The sequence below is a fragment of the Poecilia reticulata genome, linkage group LG4, assembly GCF_000633615.1.
Source record: "Poecilia reticulata strain Guanapo linkage group LG4, Guppy_female_1.0+MT, whole genome shotgun sequence".
NCBI lineage: Eukaryota > Metazoa > Chordata > Actinopteri > Cyprinodontiformes > Poeciliidae > Poecilia > Poecilia reticulata.
The window spans coordinates 24908082-24930771 of NC_024334.1; the positions used below are offsets into that span (position 1 = coordinate 24908082).

Below are 22690 nucleotides of genomic sequence, written 5' to 3' on the forward strand. Positions count from 1 at the left end.
AAACTTTTTACTCACCTGTTAAATCTGAAGCCCTTGTTATCTAATTCATAGGGTTGAATTAACCGCTAAATATTGCGTCCATTTTTCAGATTCTTTGCGTGATTGTGGTATTTTCTGACCACCCATAATGTTGACTCACTGGACAGCAATGGCGCATGTGTGGCGCACACTAGTCATGTAATGCCCAGTCCAGTAATTTATATCCATCCTATCAATGCTGCTGCCTCGCGCTCTGTCCTTCGATCTCTCTCACTTCCCGCTACTCTGCAGTAGGTGTCAGGTTACATTGTGTTGCATTCAATGTTGTCGGAAAAAAGAGATTCGTGCGCCTAATATCCGATTTCCCATAACTAATTATTGAATTCATAGTCGCCAGCGGGGGTGGCAACAGGGGTGGCCAGGCTCTCATTTGGGGTGGCAACTGACACCCCATGCCACCCCAGTAGATCCGCCCCTGGACCCAGCAGTTTAAAAAAACTGCATAAGTTACCATGGCTACTGACCCTGGTAAGTGAAGCAGCTTCATGATTGATTTTATTGAAATTCCTGAACTGATTCAGACTGACTTACTAATCCTGCTACATCCCTCTCAATAAGAGTCGGATGTTTTTAGCATGTATTGAAAAGCATACTTTGGCCCTTTCTGCAAAAAAATCTGCAACAGCTGAAATTATCCCTTGGTAATCTATTTAAGCAATTACTGTCAAATACTCCCAATTTTCACCTAAATGAAGTGCTTATAAATCCCAACCACCCAAAAATGGAATAACACAAATTCAGCGCTGTTGGTTATTCGAATGAAGCCCAGAATTATACCAGTTCTATGTTTGTCCGGTTTATGCCCATTAATGAATAAAATATTGATTACAAAATTAAGCAAGACCACTGTATGACTAAATGAGGAGAAACTGTTGACAATATGTGTTTATTTTTGAACCGCGTTGGCAGGTCGATACAGCCTGGAGAGATTCCACATGATGTCACTGGGATGAATTTTCTGCAGTCCCTGAATGTCTAAACAAATATTTGCAAACTTTCTTTCGACATTGCATAATGGATAAGTACTTGCTTGAATTGACCATGAGTTACTAGTTATGTTGCTCAGCAGCACAGAGTGCGAAGATGTTCTGGATCCCTTTTAAACGACGGAAGGTACAGACCTGATTCCAGGTGTTTGTAATCTGCTGATTTGACTCAAATCCCTTTGATTTACACTTGATTTGATCTGAATTTATTTGTACTTGTTGCAACTTTTTTTTTGTGAAAAGATACGATTATCCTAGTTACAAACCTGTTTTTGCAAATTTTAAACAGAAAAAACGTCAAAAAAAACGTCCAACGGATGCATGTGGAGATGATAAAATCTCTTCTCTGCAGAACAGGTAGTATTTAATGTATTATGACAATCCTAACTTATTCTCTGATGATTTTTCATGTTATTCCATTTTCCTGCAAATAAAAAAATTATACTGTTAGCATTTTATGACCATCTTGACTTGTTCAATTTTATAATTAAAATATGAAATTCACTGTCCATTCTTCTTAGGAGACAATACATTTAACCTATTTAACCTTTTATTGCTAATATCAGCTTGCAGACAAACGCACCATCTCCCAAAACCTCCTGGTGGCTCTGTGTTCCTTATAAGAAGGTATGTTTGCCAGAGCAGATACATCACACAGAAATGGTTGTAAGTTATGAGACTCAGCACTGTCTGACGAAGTTCATGTGTTCTGAAGAAAAAGAAAAATAAGACCAATTTCAATCAAGATGTTGTCAAGTTATCAATTTCGTCAGCCTCAGAAAAGAGGTAAAATACAATTTCAGTCAAGTTTTAATTTTAATCATTTGTAGTTCTATTGGTGCTACAGTGGTGTATGCCGACTCATGTTTCCTTTTGTCATTAGCTCCAGCACAAAGTCACAGGATGCAGAAGTTGGTGTCGGGGTCTGGGTATATCCTTCTTCTGACAGTGCTCTATCTACTTATAATGATTATGAGACTCCAGATTCAGTCCAATCACGCTTCACCGAAAAAACGTATGAATCTCTTGAAGTTATTTTCTCCAGTTTCAATTAATTTCAAAGGAAACTTGGAAAAAAAAATGCTCAACTGGATGTTGAGTTATTTTTCCATCATCCTCAGACTGATACAAAGTGATAACTTTGTATCTTGGTTTCTGGACATACTGTTTTTTGTATATTTTCTTCATCAGAACAAAATCCACTGAGGAACTGAAAAGTAGTGAAGACAAGGATCTGGATGGTTCTCCTGCAAATTCCACAGAAAGAGACATCCACACTGCAATACCAAGACACCAGTGATGTCTAGTTTAACAAAAATACTTCATTTGCAATACACATGTAAATATATTGCAAATGAATTTTTGTTAAACTAGACATCACTGGATGTCTCTTTCTTTTGAAAGAGACATCCACACTGCAATACCAAAACATTATGTCCAGACAGAAAGATGTCTTGTTATATACATAAGTTATATATATAACATGTTATATATATATAACTTATATAAAATTCTAAAAGTTATATATAATGTATATTATATAACATATTGTCTATGTTATATCATTCTAATATTTTAATGTTTAATTTCTTTTTTTTTTATCTGAAGAGACAAAGTCAGGAAAGTACCAAATAGTGAGCTTAGGAGAAAGACACATCCTTCTAGAGTATCAAGAGAAACTGAGAATGACACAAAGGTAAATGTGTCACCTGGTTTTATTGAGGAACATGTGTTTTATATTAGAGTATATACTTAGCAAAGCCAAATGTTAATCGCACTTATTGAAGATCGAGTGACTGACACAGAAAACATTAGTTTGTTCTGTTTTTAGTGCATTTAACTGTTTTACTGTATTTCTCCATCAATAAAGAGAGTCTCTTCAACTGAGAGCGTAGAAGTCATATCTCCTGGGCCTCCCCATGGATCCGTCATAGATGTCTCAGTTACTGAGGTTAATGAAATTCAGCCACAAGTCTCACCTGAGTTCAACATTTTTATCCCTGACTCCAATAGCTACAACAACCTGAATCTATATTTAGGGATCAGAGAAACTGGACCAAATGAGGATTTAGACTGCCTTGGGTAGGCATAAGTGCAAGCATCAAAAAATATGATGAAAGTTTGTAAAAGCCTCTCCTCTAAAACTACCATTCTACATGCTGAAAATGAACTAAGTGGCCTTACTCTGCTTCTTTGCCTTGTTTTGCGTTTTAAGGCTACCCAACCTGGGACTGACTTGCTACATCAACTCTATCCTACAAAGCCTTCTCACCCTGAGATGCTTCGTTCAAGAGCTCCACAACCAGCTACCCGTGTGGAGTTCTCACCCCAAATCCCAGCTCTTCAGGTCCAGAAAATCACAGACACTAACAGATTACAAATGTCAAGGACTGTGCAGATTTATGTACATACACTTCCAATAATATTCATACCCCTTAAAATTTCTGAAAATTTGCCACGTTACAAATATTGTGTGTTTTTTTTCTTGTGCTATGCCAACACAAGTACATAATTGGGAATCTGAGGAAAATATATACATTTTTCGCACCCTCTTTGCTCTGTTAACAAAGATATAAGACTTGAGATGTGTCAAACTGATGGAAAATTACCCCCCAAAAAGTGCAGCTCTAATTTTACCAAAATTGTTCCACAAAGTACTAAGCCATGGTGCTCAATATAACTGCATGAAATACTTTTTCAAGTTTTTATTTGAGAAAAAGCTAAAAGCCATGTTTGATTTCCCTTCTGCTTTACAATTATTCAATGCTTTATAATACAACAGAACTGTGAAGAATTTCAAGGGGAATGAATACTTAGACACTGGTATAAGTTGGATTGAAACTGGTTGTTAATTACTGTGACAGTAAGCTGTTCAGTGGGGTAAGGGATGGTGTATTTATTTTAAATCAATAAAAAAAAAAACCAACAACTCTTTACATCTATTCTCACCAGAGCAATTCTGGACACTGAAGTCTCCTGCTTCTCCGACATGAAAGAGGAGAAAAAAGCGGTTCTGTCCTTTTTTAAAAAGACCGTCGCCAAGTTTAATTCAAGCTTTGATGATGACGGACAGAAAGTTAGTGTAACACTGATTCATAATGGCTGGCACAGTGTCAATATTTTAAAGCTTTGGTTCAGAAGACACGGTTTGAACCATTTCTTTGGGTTTCCGAGTAGGACGCCTCCGAGTTCCTCATCTGTGTTCTGGACATAATGAGGTCCCTGTCGCACGAAATGCACGTGAGAGCGTCGGACTTGGGCTTGACCTACAAATGCCCCGTCGCTGAGCACATTGCACTGCAGATGATGAGCACCAGAACCTGCATGGGGTACGAATGCGCTCCAGTTGCACTGCTGACTTGTAACGTCTCGAGGATGTGAAATAACTACGGTTGTTTTTTTAAGTCCATTGTCCGTTTCAGATGCGGTGATCAGTCCCACACAGTGGAGGACTTTGTCAGCCTCAGTCTGGATCTGGTCCCACACGGTTCAGTGAACCAGTGTCTAGAGGAGTACCTCAGGGCACGTGCACAGATTGCATTTTGCATGTCAAAATGTTGGCTAATTTATGAGCGATTTAAGTCAATTTCTACTTTCTTACATAGGAGGGCCATTTAGAACACATGTGCCATTGTGGAGTGAAGAACTCATCAGTGCAGAGCTCATTCCTCACTCTTCCAAAGTAGGTTACACAACCACGCTGTAATCAGTGCCAACCAGTTGTTCCAGGAGGAGCATTTCTTTCTCTTTTTTTTCCTTTTCCATTTCAGTTTGAGATGTAATCATCTGTAATCTATTTCTTCTTTCTCTCAGCGTGCTGATCCTGCACCTGAAGCGCTTTAAATTCACCAGGTCAAATGCAGTGAAGAAGATAAAAAAGCCCGTCGCTCTGTCGAGAGAACTTATGGTGAGAGAAGAGTTCACAGCCACAAAAAATGTAAGGAAATTCGAAATGCGGACACAGATTAAGGAACAGGCGGCAGAAATTATGAACCGGCGCAAGTCCTTGAAGCGTATTTAAGCACTTTGATGTTTTGTAGATGGCGACCTATTATTTTTTGGTGAGCATCGTCAGCCACATAGGGTCCAAAGCTGACAGCGGTAAGTGTTGATCTGAGGCTCTGTTCTTCTGCCACATTTGCAGGTTTTTTTTCTCTCGAGGCTGAAAAGTTTGCCCTTTTCTTACAGGCCATTACATCTGCGACGGCATTCACAGGAGGCAGAATATGAACATTACAGACGACTCTTGGCTGACGTACGATGATGAGCACGTCAGCCAGACAACAGAAGAAGAGGTCTGCTTGTGGCGGGAGCGAAACGCTTTCCTGCTCTTCTATGAGAAAAGAAGAAGCTGATTCCTTAAGTACTGTTTGTCAGCTAGTTTCCTGCCATCATCTCTTTATTAACCAGCACTATTTATAGATGCTTATGCAGATGTGCAGCAACTCCTGTATTCTTTTAATGCTATTAAACTGCATTTTAAGTACCAACAATGTGGATTTTTGCCTTCTATTCTATTAATATAAAGCGAAAGTGGAGATAGACACCACATAAAGGATTCTCAGTGTTCAGCACCTAAGATCTCTGACTCTTAAGTCACTCGGGGGTTTCAATAAATAACACACAGGTTTCAAAGGTGTGACAATGAAGGCAATCTTTAATGGGGCTTTTTCAAAAAGAGGCATTTTTTTAAGCATAGATGATTTCAGTCAGTTTATGCAGGGCTGTAAATCACAATTTTACTGATTAAGGGGAAAAGGCTGCCCTAATGAACCCGGCTCTATGCTTCCTACAAGCTTAATAGCTGGTTGTGAACCCCTTGATGGCAACAGCCACCAGGCAATAACTTATTACAATCAGACTTTTACATCAGGTCACCCTACATTGCAGAATTAAATTTAACTCAATGTTTTTAAGCGTGGCCTTTGACTAGGCCACTCCAAAACCCTTATTTATGTTTTTTTCTTCTTTTGGAATCTGTTCAGATGAGGAATTGGTTGGTGTTCTTTGAATCACTCTCTTGCTTCACAGCTTATTAAGTAGACCGAGTTAATTATTAAAGCAGCCTCAGACTTTCACACTATCAACACTTTATTGACTGTTGCAATGATAATCTTTAAAGATTAAATGGGTTGCACAGCTGCTAAAAGCTCAAACTGTCTCAAGTCAACAGTTTGCAGAGTATTTCCCCAAATATCGTAGGTATCATTTGAATGTTTTTTGGTAATTGGAAGACACATAATTATATCACTGCAGCTTTCTAGCTTTGCCCTGATGTGCTTTGTAACCTCTATAATTAATACACCTTGATGCAGCACTTCACCTTTTTCATGTCTGCTAAGAGAATGCAGTGGACTAAAGCTGCAAACAAAGCGACATGATATAAAATCACATAATAAAAAAGATGCAATGATCTGTTTTGCAGTTTGTTTGTTTTTTAAACTATAAGCATACAGAGCTGACGCCGTCTCATCTGCCAATAATTCCTCGCAACAGCTGAGTGCCAGTTTTCCCCACATCCTGTGCAATCAAGCGACTCTGTGTGGCAGCTTCTTGGTGGGAGACAGGAGAGCCTGCTGCATTCAGGGGAGATTGGACCCTCACAGCCTGATAAGGAGGCTTTGCTTGGCATCACACAAAAGCTTGAGTAAATTCTTTGAGTTGCCCAGGAGTTGTGAATGAATTTTTGAGTTGATGAAAAAAAAAACTTCTCGCAGTTGCTAAGTAACCACTAACAACTAAGAGCAAATCCTTTATATGTCTATTTTAAAATCTGCGACTGAATATAAAGTGTAAGTGAGCGCGGGTTTGAAGCTGACAACTGATTTCCACCTGCATACTGACAGTTGGAATTTACTGAAAATATTTACAAATTTACTGCCATTTGAAAGCAAATCATTAAAAATGATGAACTGACAGCCCGTTTCACATTTTAAGAAAGTCATGATTGTTTATTTATTTATTTAAATGTAGATTTACTTATATGTCTCTTAATCAACCAAAGTGACATGAAAGAGCAGCATTTCCATCAGATGCGACTCTTTTATTTCAGCAGTGAAGCTAAAACCCTGAGCGGCTCCCACAGCTGTTCCCAGTTCTGAGATTGTCTGAATTCAGTTCAGGTGGGGTTTCCCCCCCGCCCCCCAACATACTTTTTGCTGCAGATGTTGTGCATCTTTTACTGTATCCTGCACAGCTCATGTGTTCTTCGTCACAGGACACTGGATTTTGTAGCCAACCCTGTAGGCCTGCAGGTACACACGAGCCTGGTTCATCCTGCAAACACAATCACAGGGCAGAACAGGCAACAGCCCTGTGGATGCTTTCATTCCGATTTGAGTCTAATATTGCTTAAAAATGTTTCCTTTCAACTCACACACACAGACTTGCTTTGTACAAAAAAAGAACTCTAAAAAGACTTACACAACATGTTTATTTCTATAAAATAAACATGTTGCATTATGTTACACTCAAGTGTAACATAATGCACACCTGAGTGGCAACTGACCTGTATTTAGTGCAAAGCTGAACTCCCAGGGGTCCACAGCGGTCAACGTAGCTCTCCCTGACAGCTTTCCTCACAGCACGAGCTGTACTGACCACCATGGTGACCACAGGACACGTCCTGCAACACACAGATTATTTATTAGAGTAGCTACTGTAAGCAGAGCAATTATTCATCCTCACTTCAAAAAGTCACCAAATCTTTGTCATTAAGCACGACTATGTGGAGAAGCCAAAACTCACAACTTTAGAACATATTATCTAGTACAGAAACAATCTGCAATGTTTTATGCAAAACATATATGTATTTACATGAAAATCACTTCTATCTTCTAAGACTTCTGCTCTCTCACTTGACATGTTAAAAAAAACACATATCACATTATTGTTTCTGTAATAATCAATTATTTGTTTTTCAATTAGAAAAATAACTGCTGATTTTGTGCTTTAAGTAAATATAATCTATATTTGTTCAAATGTGAAACTGTGAAAGCATCAAAAAGGTGTCAAATGAGAATTTCACTGTGTCATTGTGTTGTGTTGAAGAAATGAAAACATGCAGGGGAAGTAAACAATTTGATTAAAAAAAACCCCCATAAAAACAAGAGTCCTGACCAGGTAATCAAAAACAAGAAATCTTGGTTGAAAACTCAGGAAACAAACAAATGATGGATTATTTATATAGGCTGGTAGCTGAAATGGGGATCAGGTTGGAGAAGTCAGACATTTGTTGCATCTGAGGAGAAATAAACACTAAGAAAGCCAAGGAAAGGAAACCGGAACAAACTGAATTAATGCACAATTCTGTGAAACACAAAAATAGAAAGCTAACTAAAGACGACCCTTGGACATGAATAACTTCAAAGGAACTATGGAAGAAATCTCTTTCTTTCATAAGAGAGAGCAAAGACTGCAACACAAGTACAAATCTAAATACATAAAAATACTTAAAGTATTACAGTCAAAGGGTTGCCGTGTATGACATTACAACACAAACTAATCAAAAATATAAAAGTCTAAATGATCACCACACTCATACTGTTTAATCCTGTTAAAAACTAACTAGTTAGTCAATATTTTATTTACAATGAGACTCATATGTCGTTATCAAGTACTTGATGCTGACTAGCCAGAAAAACAGGAACGTGAAGGAAAGCTGATGTTAGATTTTCTACGCATGTTGGATTATGTTCATTTTTACACTTACAGTCTCTCACAGCGCAGGCCTGCGGTGCCTTCTGGACAGGTGCAGGTGTTGTGTGGGCTGCAGGTGGCTCCATGTTGACAAGGTGGGACACATCGTGTTGTTACAGCTGCAGTGACATCCCACAGTATTACTAAGAGAAAACATCTGTTTTCCCTTTGTATCCCTTTGCATCCCTTTGTATCCACAATCTAGAAAATTTAATAGGGTTGGGCCAGAGTTTTTTTGTTTTTTTTCATGGTTTGGACAGAATAAATGAACGAAACAAACAAGACAGTGCAATATTTCATTTTTCAACACATTAAGTGAACCGAAGAGTCACTTGCAGCTTCAGCACTGCAGGTTACAGACCACTGATCAAGCATATGTGATCCTATGATAGCATAAAGTGAGACATCTTGATTTCTAATTCATTGTTAAATTTAAACTGTGAAAGTTTGAAAAAGAAACAGATCCAAAGGACCGATTAGTTACAGTTGATTTAGTATTGTCCTCATGCCTTTGGCTGCCCGTGCATATGAAATCTGAAAGATATTGGCAAACCTGTGTCACAGAGACTGCCGGTGAATCCTTTGGCGCAGCGGCATCGGTTAAGGCCCACACACACACCTCCGTTCCTGCAGGGCTTTTGACACTGGATGGGCTCTGATGGAGACAGAAGAGAACAGAGGACCAAAGACGTCTAGACTAATTCAGTTCAACATGGCTCATCTCTGCACCTGTCAGTGAGACTCAGTGACCAGAAAAAGACATCGAACAAATAGCGGAGCGATTCCAAGCGGCCCGTAAACCGGTGTGTGTTTTCTGTGAGGTAACACGACCTCAGGGATGAGGAACTGTATTCTGGCTTAATTTATTTATTTATTTTAAGAAACAATGCAACAGTTCTCTTGATGGATTATAGTCTGAATCCCCATCATAAATCAGCAGTAAGTTTAATTAACTTTTAATTAATTTCACTAATTACAGCAAAAGCTTTGGTGCTCCATCATTACGATACAGACTCTATATCCTAAAAAATTAAATTCTTTCTTCTTTTTCGCAAATATATGTGTGTGTGTGCGTGTGTTTGTGTGTGCATAAAATACTTGGTTTAGCATTTGCAATGATATAGTTGATATATAGAGCTTACTAAATTAAAACAGATACATAAGCTATAATGAACTCAATAGAGATTGAACATTTTCATTGTTTTACCAATCTGGCATCGAGCTCCTTGCCATCCAGCAACACACGTGCATTTGTTAACATCCACACATCTGCCCCCATTCTGACAGGCTGGAGTGCACAGTGCTGCAAAACACACAAAAGAAACCTCTTAGAAACACAATACTGCTGACATCTGGTTAAATGAACTGTTTTCATGGTTTTACTTTATGTTATGAACAGTTTTTATAGTAGCTAGAGTAGTACAAAAAAATTTAAAAATGTCACTCAGATGTTTTGTTGCAATTTCACTCACGCAACAGGCACTGGGGGCCCGTGTAATCAGAGGAACACTGGCAGGTATCGGGGCCGACACAGCGACCGCCGTTTGCACACGGCAGCTCGCACACAGCTAATCATGGAGAGATGAAAAAAAAAAAAAACATGTTAAACCTGAACAGTCACAGATAGAGCACACAAAACTGGAACAATGCAAATCAAGGCATCTCGTTTCCAAGCATGCATTATCTACTACGCAAAGTTACAGTGATAGGTTGTCTCTCACAAGCTGATTCGTGCTCCTACTGATGAAGTAGGACGTAGTACCTGTGTGGCAGCCTTCTCCTGTCCACCCAGAAGGACACAAACACATGTTCCAGCGCATGCAGGTTCCTCCATGGGCACAGGGGGGAGAGCAAATGGCTGAAATAAACAACCAACAAGGATTTATTACACCCTTAATTTATACTTTCACAGTTTTTAACAGTTTTCGGTTAGATGATTACTTTAGACCTTAGTCTGCCAGGGGTAGGAATAGTTTTGGGATGAACTATACCTTACCATCGGTTATAAAAACATATTTTTTTCACAGAATGTGGCTGATTTGCTGACTTAAGTGTCTTTTCCAGATAAATTTAACCAAAAGGTCTGTGAACGTTCAATAAAGTCAGCAGAAACATCTTGGTCGATTTAAAGGATCACGTTAAACCTAAATGTGCCGGAGGGCATGAATAATTTTGAGTCTACCTGTGCTTAAACCAGTGAATATCATTTTATTGCTTTTGATAGTTGTTTTGTTGAATTTCCTAGTTAAATAATCATAAATAGGATCAAAATCTCTTTTAATCTGACTGTATGAAGAAATGTTATCGGTCGTTGCTCTTGTCCCTTTTCACTTTTAAAATGTAACCGATTTATGACCTCTAACTAGACCAAAATAACTTGAAGCAATGTAAAGGCAGTACATATTATTAATTTGAATCAAAGAATCGCATTTTCTTACAGATATTGAAAAGTCTTTTAGCTTATCAATTGTCAAAGCCGGTATGAATCGGCAGCTTGTTGAGTTTAAATCTGGGTGCAAAACAACCAAAGCTGCAAAATCATGAAACAGCGAAGAGGCAAAATGACCAGCATCCCTCTATGTACAACCATTTACATTAAGGTTTGTACCTGAGCATCCCACACCAGGGTAGCCTGGAGGACAGTCGCAGCCGTTTGGCCCCACACACACTCCGTAGTTCTGACATGGTGGGTCGCACACAGCTGGAGCAGATAAGACGTGCATTAACTCAGCTCATGTGTAAAAGAGGTGATATCGCCAAACATATTAATGAGATTTATTCTTAGGATGTTTGACTCACGCTGACACCTGGCGGGGTTATCAGCTCGGACCTCGTACCCCTCCTTGCAGGTGCAGTTAAACCCCCCGGGGTGGTTCACACAGAGCTGCTCACAGCCTCCGTTTGTAAAGTCCCCGCACTCGTTCGCGTCTCATTGGGAGGGACAGATGGGGAGACAGTTTAAAAGCCTGGAAAATACTTTTGAGATAAAGTTACAAAACAAATTTGGATGGAAACATGGTGTATACAACTTGGCAACAGCAGAACTTTCTAAGATTTGATTACGTTAACTTTGGGCACTCTCCAGCTGATGTAATTTGATTGAGAGAGCACCTTCGTACTGGCAAGTGCAAAAAAGGATGAGTATTTGGTACCGGTCTGTGAAACCCCTCCAATTTTTATTATGTTTTTTTTAGCTTGAAAGCCGACAGCAGTAAATGTTTAAAAAGAGATTGCATTTGGAGGAAGCTTTCAACGGATGGTGAAATTTGAGGAAATTCAGGATTGTAGTGGCGTGATTGAAATCAAATCGACTAACAGAGCTTCTTGCATAAATGTGGTTTAATAGAATATCCTAAAAGCTTTACAGGGGCAAAGTTGAAGAGTGAAGATGAAGTCTCACCAATGCAGCTCTTGAGGTCGTCTCCCAGCTTCCAACCTGCGCGACAGCTACACTGGATGTCGCCCTCAGCTCTTAGGGAACATACGTGGTTGCAGCCTCCATTTCTTAGCAGACAAGAGGTAGCATCTATTCGTGTCAAGAAGAACAGGAGCTTTAAATACCTTAGTGCCTTATTGGCCCCACAGAAAAATGTATTTAAGACAAGATATCAGTTGAAAATTAGTTCAGTAATGGAGCATTACAAAGTAGTTTTACACACGAGCCCAGAGTTATTTACTTTTCAAAGACAAAGGAAGCATGAGGGACAGAAAGAGGTTTTATAGACAAGCTTGAATCAGTTTTATCTGTAGGCATATCCTATCTCAAATCAATAGGAGATGGGTCAGAATCTAAATGTAATATGTTCTATTTTCAATGTTTTATCTGAATAAAAAGAGATTTATAGTCCTAGCTCAGTGTTTTGGCTCACAACTCAGAAATGTGTAATTTTAGGTTAAAAGCTTTGTGGTGCAAAAAATAGCAACAACAACAAAAAAAGACAAGACATTTGTGTCAAGTTTGGCATTAGATAGGATCAGGATTAGGATGGATGTTACTGAGCTGTTACAGATGTTACAGTTGATATTTCTGCATTTTATTATTGCCATGCGATATTAATAAATCCTCCTGTGAATAGTGTTCTTTAATTCTGGTTCCAGCTCTTAAAAGATAGCCACGCATGTTATTTAAAACAATATTAATAAATAAATGTGGCGACACTGGGATATCTGATTGTAAGAATACCAGGATAAATAATATAATTTTTTGCAGGTGTTTACCACCTTATCTTTTGCAGATTAAGTGGCTTTTGCACTTCAACCCACAAAAAACCCCACAGTATAAATATTTGTACGTCTACAATGTCGAGGTGAAGTGGCAAAACAGTTATTTTATAGAAAAGAAAAGTCCTAAGAATGCTTTTAAATCTCTGGTAGGGGTGCCGTTCTGTTGGGTCTCTATTCCCTCATATACTTTAACACAATTGAGAATAAAAATGTTGAAAATTACATAACACCCACTTTATGTCTTAGGAGGATGATGATATGTCTTCCTTAACACAAGTAGACAACCTGGCAGGTCAATGTACTTCACACATTAACAACTAATGTTAGTCACATGTTCAGGAACCCACTAGCGCAAGAGAGGTTGTCTGTATCCAACAACAGAGGACGCGGGCAGTGGCAGGTGAATCCCCCAGGAGAGTTGGTACAGGCGTGAGAGCATCCGCCATTCTGCAGTTTGCATTCGTCGACGTCTGCGTGCAAACAGAGGGGAAAATTGTCAACATTAACTTTTACGCATTCAAGTCTCACTTCTGTACATCAGAATGCTGGTTTAGTTTTTCTTTAGCTACTAATCTTTTAAAATGTGTCCCCAAGACACTCAGTTATGTCCAGGCATGCAAACATCCTGTCTGACAAACACATAAAAACAGAAAAGATTACATATTCATAGCAGTTCCCCCCTCCTCCCTGTTATACATGCTGGTAAATTGCTGAAACTGAGCTGCTTTAAATGACTGAAAACCAGTGTGCAAACTGCTGCATTAAGTGAATGAGTGCCTGCGGGTTACTGACCTACGCAGGTGCGGCCATCAATGTGCAGCTGGTAGCCCGGTTTACAGGAGCACCGGAAAGAGCCTATAGTGTTGACGCAAATGTGCTGACAGGTCCCATTTGGAGCTGAACACTCATCCACATCTGGGAGGATCAGAGACATTTAGATAACTCCTTCGGCACAAACATTTAGACTTTGATTAAACAACAGATGTTTGAGATTTTACAAGTTTGGATGAAGTGAGAGGTGTTTTTCAGCGTCATTTAAGATTGATGCAAAGGTCAGCGGAGGCCAGTGTTGTGGTCAAGACCACCTAACCCGAGACAAGACAAGACCAAGACCATAGTGTATCGAGACCGAGACAAGACCAAGACCGAGGGAAGTCGAGACAGAGTCAAGACCAAGACCAGCGGCCCGTGCTAACTGACACGACAAAATGAAATATGATCAAAATTACTTCTCAAATTGATCTGAAAGATCCATATTCCCATGAAAACACTTAGATATTAAATACTTAATAAATCTAACCAATATTAAAAGCAGAACAAACTTTGTTCTGCTTTCCTTCTATCTCTGTGCTACAATCCGCTGCGGTCTTGTGCCATCCCTAAAAACATAGCGCCCTGGGCGCCTATATTGCTCAAGTCAGAAACAATCACTGTCTGCACCATTAAATATAGCAATTGAGGCAATGCCATGATGGTAAATAACGCCCAACTATGAACACTGACCAAGAAGCAACAAGCAAGAAGTAACCAACCACAAGGAGCTCACCGTTACTGTTCTCACCCTTGCTCCCGCTATATGAAGCCAGGCAGTCTGACACCATGGCAGACATTAATTACAGCTGCCACTTTGCTGCTGTGCAGAGCTACGCAGGTGTGTTAGAATCATGGCAGCAAACCAGCAAAACGCAAAGAACTTTTCACAGTTCTGAGATGAGTAAAGCTGTTGGATACAGGTAAAGTTAGCTAAAAGACGACTAGCTAATATCAATACAGCACCTTAAACTTAACAAGTAGCTTGTAGGCTACTGGTGTTGTTGTCTATGTTCAGCTACGATTCATTTTGCCCCCAAAAATGTTGATTCCCCCCCTTGTTCGTCTGGAGCCGGGGTTGAGCAGAACAGGGAGTCTCTAAGAATCCACCCCCACCCCTACACACGTTGTTCAACTAGACCGCTATTTGTAAGCCATAGAAATAGTTTGGAAACCACTGGGGGGCCCAGGAGAAAAAGCTTGGGAACCACTGCTTTAAATACACTTTGAAACCACGACAACGCATGTATATCTATATAGTTATCGTTGAAAACAATTTAATGACTTATTTTTGTCATAACTTGCTGCGTATGGTGAACTGACAACTCCTCTGACTGTCAGACTTCTTAATGCGCATGCACAGGCATGGTACTCACTGCATGTATGCTATTCTGACAGTGTATGGTAATCTGATAGAACGGCTCTCAGTGACACTCAAGTCCTATCTTCTAAGTAAAGAGCCGTTCAGAAAAATCGGACTGTTCCTGAATGTCACGTCACTATACTTTTGGTCACAGCGTTGTCCCATATATGCGACAAGTCAGTCAACACCTCCGCACAATAATTCAGCACAGTGAGTGACTTTTCTTCATCACAAATGCATAGGTGTCTCTGTACAGCTAGCTTTGCTAATATCACGTCAACGGAGCTTTCCTTTCTTTAAACTTCTTTTCTAAGTGACGAAAAAAGTTAGACGTAGTCCCCACCGTCTGTGAAAGCGAAACGCTGCTGAGTTAGCTGTGGCCTTTGGATTTCTTATGATTTATGCAGCGCTATTCTATTACTGACGATTAGACAGACATCCTCTGCCGCTGAAAGGAAACCATTGCGCATGTCTCAGAGCCGCGTGCGAGTGAAAGGTGGGGAGGGGGACGGGGGAGTAACAGAAACGCGTTATTGCTTGGATTTTAATCGGTGCTTTTTGCATCCACTGAAAACAAAGATGTTAACAAATAAACTGGACAGTATATGCTGTACGTTTAGTGACCTTTTCACAGTTGCGGTCTTGACCGGTCTTGAAATAAAATGCAGAGTCCTCAGGGCCCGAGACCGAGACCAAATGCGGTCGAGTCCGAGACGAGATCGAGACCATCAAAAAATTTCGAGTACTACAACACTGGCGGAGGCTTGATTTCTCTGCTGCCTTTTGCCGACACGTAATTTGGGTGAAATCACAGTTTAATTCCTGCAGGAAAGGCAAATTGTATTTTATTGGCCAAACTGAAGTAAGCTTTTGTCCTTACCAACACATTAGTGACTGCTGAAAGAGGCTGCCACAATTATTTGTTCTTCCTCAGCTTTTATAAGCAAAGAGCAGAATATAAATTTGGAGCTTCACTGTTAATATTCAGTGCTCACCTCCTTATCTTTCTTGTTTTTTGGAAAGAGACACATCACTGCACTTTACAAGACATTATTCACTATCAATTTATTTGCAGGCTGAAGAGACCAAGTATGGGAATTAAAGGGTGTCAAGATTTGGAAGTCACATAGCGGAAAACAACCTTGCAAGTTAATTTGCATTATTCAACAGTCTCTGCAGCATAAATGGAAAATGTTGCATAGGCGATGTGATTTTGAAGATCAGTTGTTGCAGTGAATCTTACACGTCAGGTTTGGGCAACACAACAAGAGAACTGGTAATTCATTATTAATCAATCATCCATAACAATTGCTTCTGTGAATACAGGCTTGAGGTAAACGTTGGCTGTTGCTTTGCAACTTTTAACAGATAGTAGTTAAACTGTCATCTGAACAGAAGAAAAAAAACATGTGATTCCAAACTACTTTCAGATGTTGGAGGTAGTTTGTTTTTCCCTTAGGATCTTCACTTGTGTTAAAAACATCAACATAAAAGATCCATTTATAAAAGTACAAAACCATGCGGAAAAAACATACTTGATGCTCTGATGCCCAGAGTTTCAGCTTAATCAAGAAAGGGAAAGAATGTTCTTAATATGTGTATTCTAACAATAATATTATTGGAATAGTAATTTGGTTTTTGAACATTTTTGGTACTAGTGGCCTTTTCTGAAAGTTAACAGACATGAAATGAACAGAGAGAGCAGACTGGAAGAGGCAAAGGTTTCAATGTTGTGAAACAAACCAATGATGGTCACGTTGAGGATTATCGTCCCTTTATGTCCCTTACCGCTACACTATGTGACGCACCTAGCACTGTTATAGTGTATGGCCATTAATATAAAAATAAACATTCAAAAACCACATTTCCACTTGTTCCTGCTGCACATGCCAGAAAAAGCACTGCAGGAAAACTACATTCTGTAGGAAATAAGAAAACCTCCTTGTACATCTTCAAAATAATATTAGGGAGTTAACTTTTTCATTCTATCCACATAGACATCATAAGTTAGACTTGGACAACTTTTAAACACATTAAAGTGTCAGCAGATATTTTTTATGTGAATGACTTACCGCCTTTCTCTTTTTGACCACAGTTTTATGTGTCTTATGTGGAAGTACCCTAGACTCATAGTTGTTGGAGTTAGTGTGGACCTGGCAGTGTTTTTTTATATATATAAATTTGCTTCTCAAGAAAAGAATTTTTTTTTTATTTGTGGTTTTTTTTCTGATCAACACTTTTTTTTACAAAATAAATTACCTGTGCAGTTATGTCCACCCTGGTCCAGCTGGTAGCCTGCAGCACACTGACAGCTGTGCGTTCCTAATTCATTGGTGCAGTTGTGTTCACAGTGCCCATTGTTGAGAAGGCACTCGTCAACATCTGCAAATAAGGAGAAACTTGAAGGACTTTCATGCTCAACCGCGGTTAGCAAATTTTCAGCCATGTTTTGTGGTAAAGCATGCACATAAAAAACTCTTACCCACCAAAGCAAGCATGCCCATCTCCATTAAAACCCTGGTAACACTGGCAGAAGTACGAACCGATGATGTTGCCACACCGAGCGTTGGTGTCACACCTGTGAATGCCTGATGCGCACTCGTTCTCATCTAGGACGAGATTTTTTTTTTTTTTTGCAAAGCAGTATCTAAAACTCAGTTCATTTCTGTTCCATAGCCATTCTGCCGCCCAGGATAATTTTAATGGAAGGCATAACAGCAGGCATTAAAACCCGCGCACACAAGGAAGCTGACCCCGTCGTCGGGAAACAGAGTTTTCCACAGAGAGACGTCAGCACTAATTGCTTACCTTCGCAGTGTGTGCCGTTTCCCTGGTAACCGGGTCTACAAATACACTTGTAGCTCCCGAGCGTGTTCTCACACACACCCTGACCTTCGCACAACTCGGGACTCTCCATACACTCATCCACATCTGGGACAGGAGCAGAGTGACACAATAGTTATTTTTTTATTTTATTTACAGCTAATGAGATTTCCTCTTAAATATTTTACAGCCAAGTTAAAAAAATGCATTATTTACGCAAAAAAGTCACATTACAAATTGTGTTGAAACCCACTTTACCTCAGTCAGGGCTCTGATTAGGCTTAAGTGGTTGTAAATTTGTCACTAGAAAAAAGCTTCACTATGACAACATTGTCCAAGACAGTCCATTTTTCTTGTCACTTAGTCGGTTTGTGTGAACATTTCTGTATTCATTCTTCCTTTGTATAATTATGTTCTTTTGCTGCTTTAGGCAAAGCTGCACAAACTTCATTTGAAAGTCGTTTTAATGCCCATTTTCAGTAAATCGGAGGAAGAGGGTAGAAATCGACACTAGAAAGCAATTCTGGTGTAGACATAATTTCTTGCTAAAGCCACTTTTAAAGATTTCAACTTATATAGCCAGAAAGCCTTACGGTGTTTATGTTGTGAGACTCAAATTAAAAACAATCATAACCTCCAATGGACTCTGTGCAGCCACTATGTTTTAAAGTCTAAAAGAAAAGGATCCTGCAGCTGCTCTCTATGTGACTGACACTCTTTTGGAAGACATCCAATAGGATTAGATTAAAACTCTATGAATTATACCAACTTCCTCTGTGCTAGAGGTGCTTTCAACTTTTAATCAGATAGGAACCACCATGAAATAATCACAAGTTATAGCTTGTCAGTCAGGTTGCTTTGTATAGCTATTTTTTAAATCAATACGGTCTACTTAGACTAACGTTGTCTTATTTTATAATTTGTTAAAAAAAAAACTATATGTAGAAAACAACAGTATATAAACAAACTGATATAGACTGGATAAAAGCGCTAAAAGCAGGTAATAACAAAGTACTAAAGAGCAGGTTGGCAGCGCAGCGGCGGCTTGAAGCTAAATACCCCTCACTTTCAGGAGAATTATACCTGGATACTGAAAGCATCGACTCAGATCTAAATATGAGTCTGTTCCAGTGATACTTAATAAAAGACTTACCAACACAGGCAGGGGCCTCGGCTCTAAAGCCCTGCTGGCACTGGCACAGAAAGCTGCCGGGAGTGTTCACACATATGTTTCCCAGTTCACGGCGACACAGCTCCTCAAAGCTGCACTCATCCACATCTATACAGGACGAAAATTAACAGCTGTCCACGTCAGGGTGGAGGGCCAGGATCAAGAGAGTTATTCATGATTATTCAGTCATTCAGGGCCACGCTACGCAGGAATCTTTCACGTTTTTTTGTTTGTTTTTTTTTCATCACAAAGGCAGTGTTCGTATCACATCCCAAAATGCACTTTACCTACACAGCCTTGTCCATTCAAAGCCCTTACATATCCCACTGGGCACGAGCAGGTGAAGGAACCAGGGGTGTTTGTACATTCAGCCCCTTCCTGACAGGCCTGCAAGCCCGTGACCGCAGCCAGAGCACATTCATCTATGTCTGTAAAAAAAAAAATCCAAAGGAGATATTCCTTATAACCATGACACACAAGCTCCAGCCACACATGCCACACACTCTGCCACACATGCGCGCACACACGCACAGACACACACACACATTTACAGAGGCAGACAAACCCTGGCACCCTCCAGGACCCATCAGGTAGCCACGGAGACAGGAACATGAGAATGAGCCGGGGGTATTAGTGCAGCTGGCATGGGGACCACATGGCCCGGGTCCTTCACACTCATTAACATCTGGTGAATGGAGACAGATGTGGAAGAGCTAAGAGAATAAATTTATTAAAAAAAATAAAAATAAAATAGAGTCTAACAGAGTCAGGTGGAAGATTGATTCTGCTACTTCCTTAAAATAGCTCCACTTTTTCAGAATTTGTCGTTTTTTTTCTTTCCTGTAGCAGATTATAAGTTGTTGATTTCCATAAATGTATTGTATTCATCTGTTCCAGGAAGGGATTCTCATTTTATGGAAAGCAGGCTTGACAAATTCCTCCATTGTTTGCACAAACCTGCCTACCGTTCTCAACTTGAGGACAATTTCACAACATCCACAGAGATTCCCCTGGATTTCCAGAACCACAAACATCATCTTAAATCATCGCTCCGTGCTTGTAAGTCTGCCCGTGTCTCACCTTTACACTCGGCTGTTCCGTGCAGAGCGAATCCTACAGGGCAAGTACAGCTGTCACCGCTCTGCACTGTCCCGGACGGACAGCCGCAAGCAGTGCTGCCCACCTGCGTCACCTGGTTTCCTGGACACCGAGCACGAGTGGGGCTCGGCCGAGACGTCATAATCGTTGGAGCTGTTTATGTAGAAAGAAAGCAACACAGTGACTTGTAAAAGTATCTATAATCCTTTAACTTTTTCCACAATTTGTCGTGTTACAACTGCAATCTTCGATGCGTTTTATCAGGATTTCATCTGACAGATCAGAAGCAAGAAGTACAGAACTGACATGGCAGCAAAAACCAGTAAATGTTTTTTTGTTTTCAAAAATGCTGAGAAAGGGGTGTCCATTTGTACTCGGCAACCTTTTACACTCATATCTCAATGAAATGTAGCCCAATTGAATTGAATTCAAATTAAATGGTTAATTTAATGTTGCTCAATTATAGGTGGAAGGATGGAGTGAAATGTAGATGTCATCTTTCTTTTTTTTTATGACAAAACATATTGAGGGTTGCTGTTGTTGTTCAGTAACTAAATTGGAAAAAGCTCAAGGTTTTACATTTATTTTTCGATTGTATTACAAAAACAAACAACAAAAAAACCAGTACAATCCACACAGCACATGTAGAAAACATACGTGTGGTTGCTGTACGACTCTCCATCACTTCTGTAATATTTCTAATTGCATTCTCAATTTCTGGATTCTGAAACACAAAATGTACAAGGTTTATTCATAGCTAAAAGAAATCCGTTTCACTGTTTAACAAAGAATGAGGGAGTCGCTATATAACCAAAGAATGAGTGAGTCGCTATGTAATCAAATAATGAGTCAGTCTCTATGTAATAAAAGAATGAATGAGACACTGGGTAATGAAAGAATGTGGGAGTCACTTGGTAACCAAAGAATGACTGAGTCGCTATGTAAGCAAAGAATGAGTGAGTCGCTACGTAATCAAAGAATGAGTGAGTCGCTACGTAATCAAAGAATGAGTGAGTTGCTGGGTAACCAAACAATGAGTGAGTCGCTACGCAATCAAAGAATGAGTGAGTCGCTACGTAACCAAAGAATAAATGAGTCGCTATGTAATCAAAGAATGAGTGAGTTGCTCCGTAACCAAAGAATGAGTGAGTCGCTGGGTAATCAAAGAATGAGTGAGTCGCTGGGTAATCAAAGAATGAGTGAGTCGCTACGTAACCAAAGAATGGGTGAGTCGCTACGTTAACAAAGCATGAAGGAATCACTACGTAATCAAAGAATGAGTGAGTCACTGGGTAATGAAAGAATGAGTGAGTCGCTATGTAATCAAACAATGAGTGAGACACTGGGTAATCAAAGAATGAGTGAGTCACTACGTAATCAAAGAATGAGTGACTCACTACTTAACCAAAGAATAAGTGAGTCATTAGGTAACCAAAGAATGAGTGAGTTGCTATGTAATCAAAGAATGAGTGAGACGCTGGGTAATCAAAGAATGAGTGAGTCACTATGTAACCAAAGAATGAATGAGTCGCTATGTAATCAAAGAATGAGTGAGTCGCTGGGTAACAAAAGAATGAGTGAGTCGCTACATAACCAAAGAATGAGGGAATGACTACGTAATAAAAGAAAGAGTGAGTCACTGAGTAATGAAAGAAAGATTCAGTCGCTATATAATCAAAAATGAGTGAGTCGCTATGTAATGAAAGAATGAGTGAGTCGCTGGGTGACCAAAGAATGACGGAGTCGCTACGCAATCAAAGAATGAGTGAGTCACCGGGTAATCAAAGAATGAATGAGTCACTTGGTAATAAAAGAATGAGTGAGTCACTTTGTAACCAAAGAATGAGTGAGTCGCTACGTAATCAAAGAATGAGTTAGTCACAACATAACCAAAGAAGCAATGAGTCACTGGGTAATGAAAGAATGAGTGAGTCACTACGTAATCAAAGAATGAGTGAGTCGCTACATAACCAAAGAATGAGTGAGTCACTTGGTAACCAAAGAACGAGTTAGTCGCTAAGTAATCAAAGAATGAGTGAGCCGCTACATAATCACAGAATGAGTGAGTCACTGGGTAATGAAAGAATTAGTGAGTCACTTGGTAATAAAAGAATGAGTGAGTCACTTTGTAACCAAAGAATGAGTGAGTCGCTACGTAACCAAAGAATGAGTGAGTCGCTACGTAACCAAAGAATGAGTGAGTCGCTACGTAACCAAAGAATGAATCAGTCGCTATGTAATCAAAGAATGAGTTAGTCGCTACGTAACCAAAGAATGAGTGAGTCGCTACCTAACCAAAGAATGAGTGAGTCGCTATGTAATCAAAGAATGAGTGAGTCGCTATGTAAACAAAGAATCAGTGACTTGCTATGTAAACAAAGAATGAGTGAGTCACTGTATAACCAAAGAATGAGTGAGTTGCTAGGTAATCAAAGAATAAGTGAGACGCTATGTATTCAATCAATGAGTGAGTCACTA

At 39.6% G+C, this 22690-nt stretch overlaps 2 protein-coding genes across 6 annotated transcripts in view; one reads left to right on the forward strand and one right to left on the reverse strand.

Moving 5' to 3' along the window:
* The first annotated feature begins 455 nt into the window (after positions 1 to 455).
* Positions 456 to 5518, forward strand: LOC103463584 (ubiquitin carboxyl-terminal hydrolase 37-like). 3 transcript variants are annotated; one of them, XM_008407024.2, is made up of 16 exons: positions 457 to 507; positions 949 to 1152; positions 1315 to 1382; positions 1592 to 1652; positions 1741 to 1811; positions 1909 to 2040; positions 2634 to 2721; positions 2896 to 3107; positions 3241 to 3372; positions 3978 to 4101; positions 4203 to 4354; positions 4448 to 4547; positions 4631 to 4707; positions 4839 to 4962; positions 5066 to 5126; positions 5214 to 5518. In XM_008407024.2, exons 2-16 carry the CDS (start codon positions 1123 to 1125, stop codon positions 5378 to 5380), a joined length of 1599 nt encoding a protein of 532 aa, XP_008405246.1. In that variant the 5' UTR covers positions 457 to 507; positions 949 to 1122; the 3' UTR covers positions 5381 to 5518. The 3 variants fall into 3 exon arrangements, with proteins under 3 accessions (XP_017159834.1, XP_008405246.1, XP_017159835.1); XM_017304345.1 differs by having other exon boundaries at positions 456 to 1152; XM_017304346.1 differs by lacking the exons at positions 1741 to 1811; positions 1909 to 2040 and having other exon boundaries at positions 457 to 1152.
* Positions 5519 to 5664: 146 nt separating this feature from the next.
* The window catches only part of LOC103464045 (fibropellin-1), a 23935-nt gene continuing 6909 nt past the window's right edge, over positions 5665 to 22690 (reverse strand). The window contains exons 3-22 of one of the 3 annotated variants that reach the window (XM_008407848.2): positions 20870 to 20936; positions 20195 to 20365; positions 19680 to 19799; positions 19402 to 19542; positions 19097 to 19222; positions 17929 to 18051; positions 17607 to 17729; positions 17380 to 17502; positions 13740 to 13862; positions 13295 to 13417; positions 12124 to 12249; positions 11523 to 11651; positions 11332 to 11424; positions 10486 to 10581; positions 10196 to 10291; positions 9931 to 10026; positions 9277 to 9378; positions 8737 to 8842; positions 7534 to 7650; positions 5665 to 7301 (exon numbers count right to left, since the gene is read on the reverse strand). In XM_008407848.2, coding sequence (XP_008406070.2) covers positions 7223 to 7301; positions 7534 to 7650; positions 8737 to 8842; positions 9277 to 9378; positions 9931 to 10026; positions 10196 to 10291; positions 10486 to 10581; positions 11332 to 11424; positions 11523 to 11651; positions 12124 to 12249; positions 13295 to 13417; positions 13740 to 13862; positions 17380 to 17502; positions 17607 to 17729; positions 17929 to 18051; positions 19097 to 19222; positions 19402 to 19542; positions 19680 to 19799; positions 20195 to 20365; positions 20870 to 20936 — 2280 coding nt within the window. In that variant the 3' untranslated portion in view covers positions 5665 to 7222. Of the gene's footprint in view, positions 7302 to 7533; positions 7651 to 8736; positions 8843 to 9276; positions 9379 to 9930; positions 10027 to 10195; positions 10292 to 10485; positions 10582 to 11331; positions 11425 to 11522; positions 11652 to 12123; positions 12250 to 13294; positions 13418 to 13739; positions 13863 to 17379; positions 17503 to 17606; positions 17730 to 17928; positions 18052 to 19096; positions 19223 to 19401; positions 19543 to 19659; positions 19800 to 20194; positions 20366 to 20869; positions 20937 to 22690 lie in introns of those variants that run through there. The other 2 variants (XM_017304224.1, XM_017304225.1) reach the window with 2 other exon arrangements.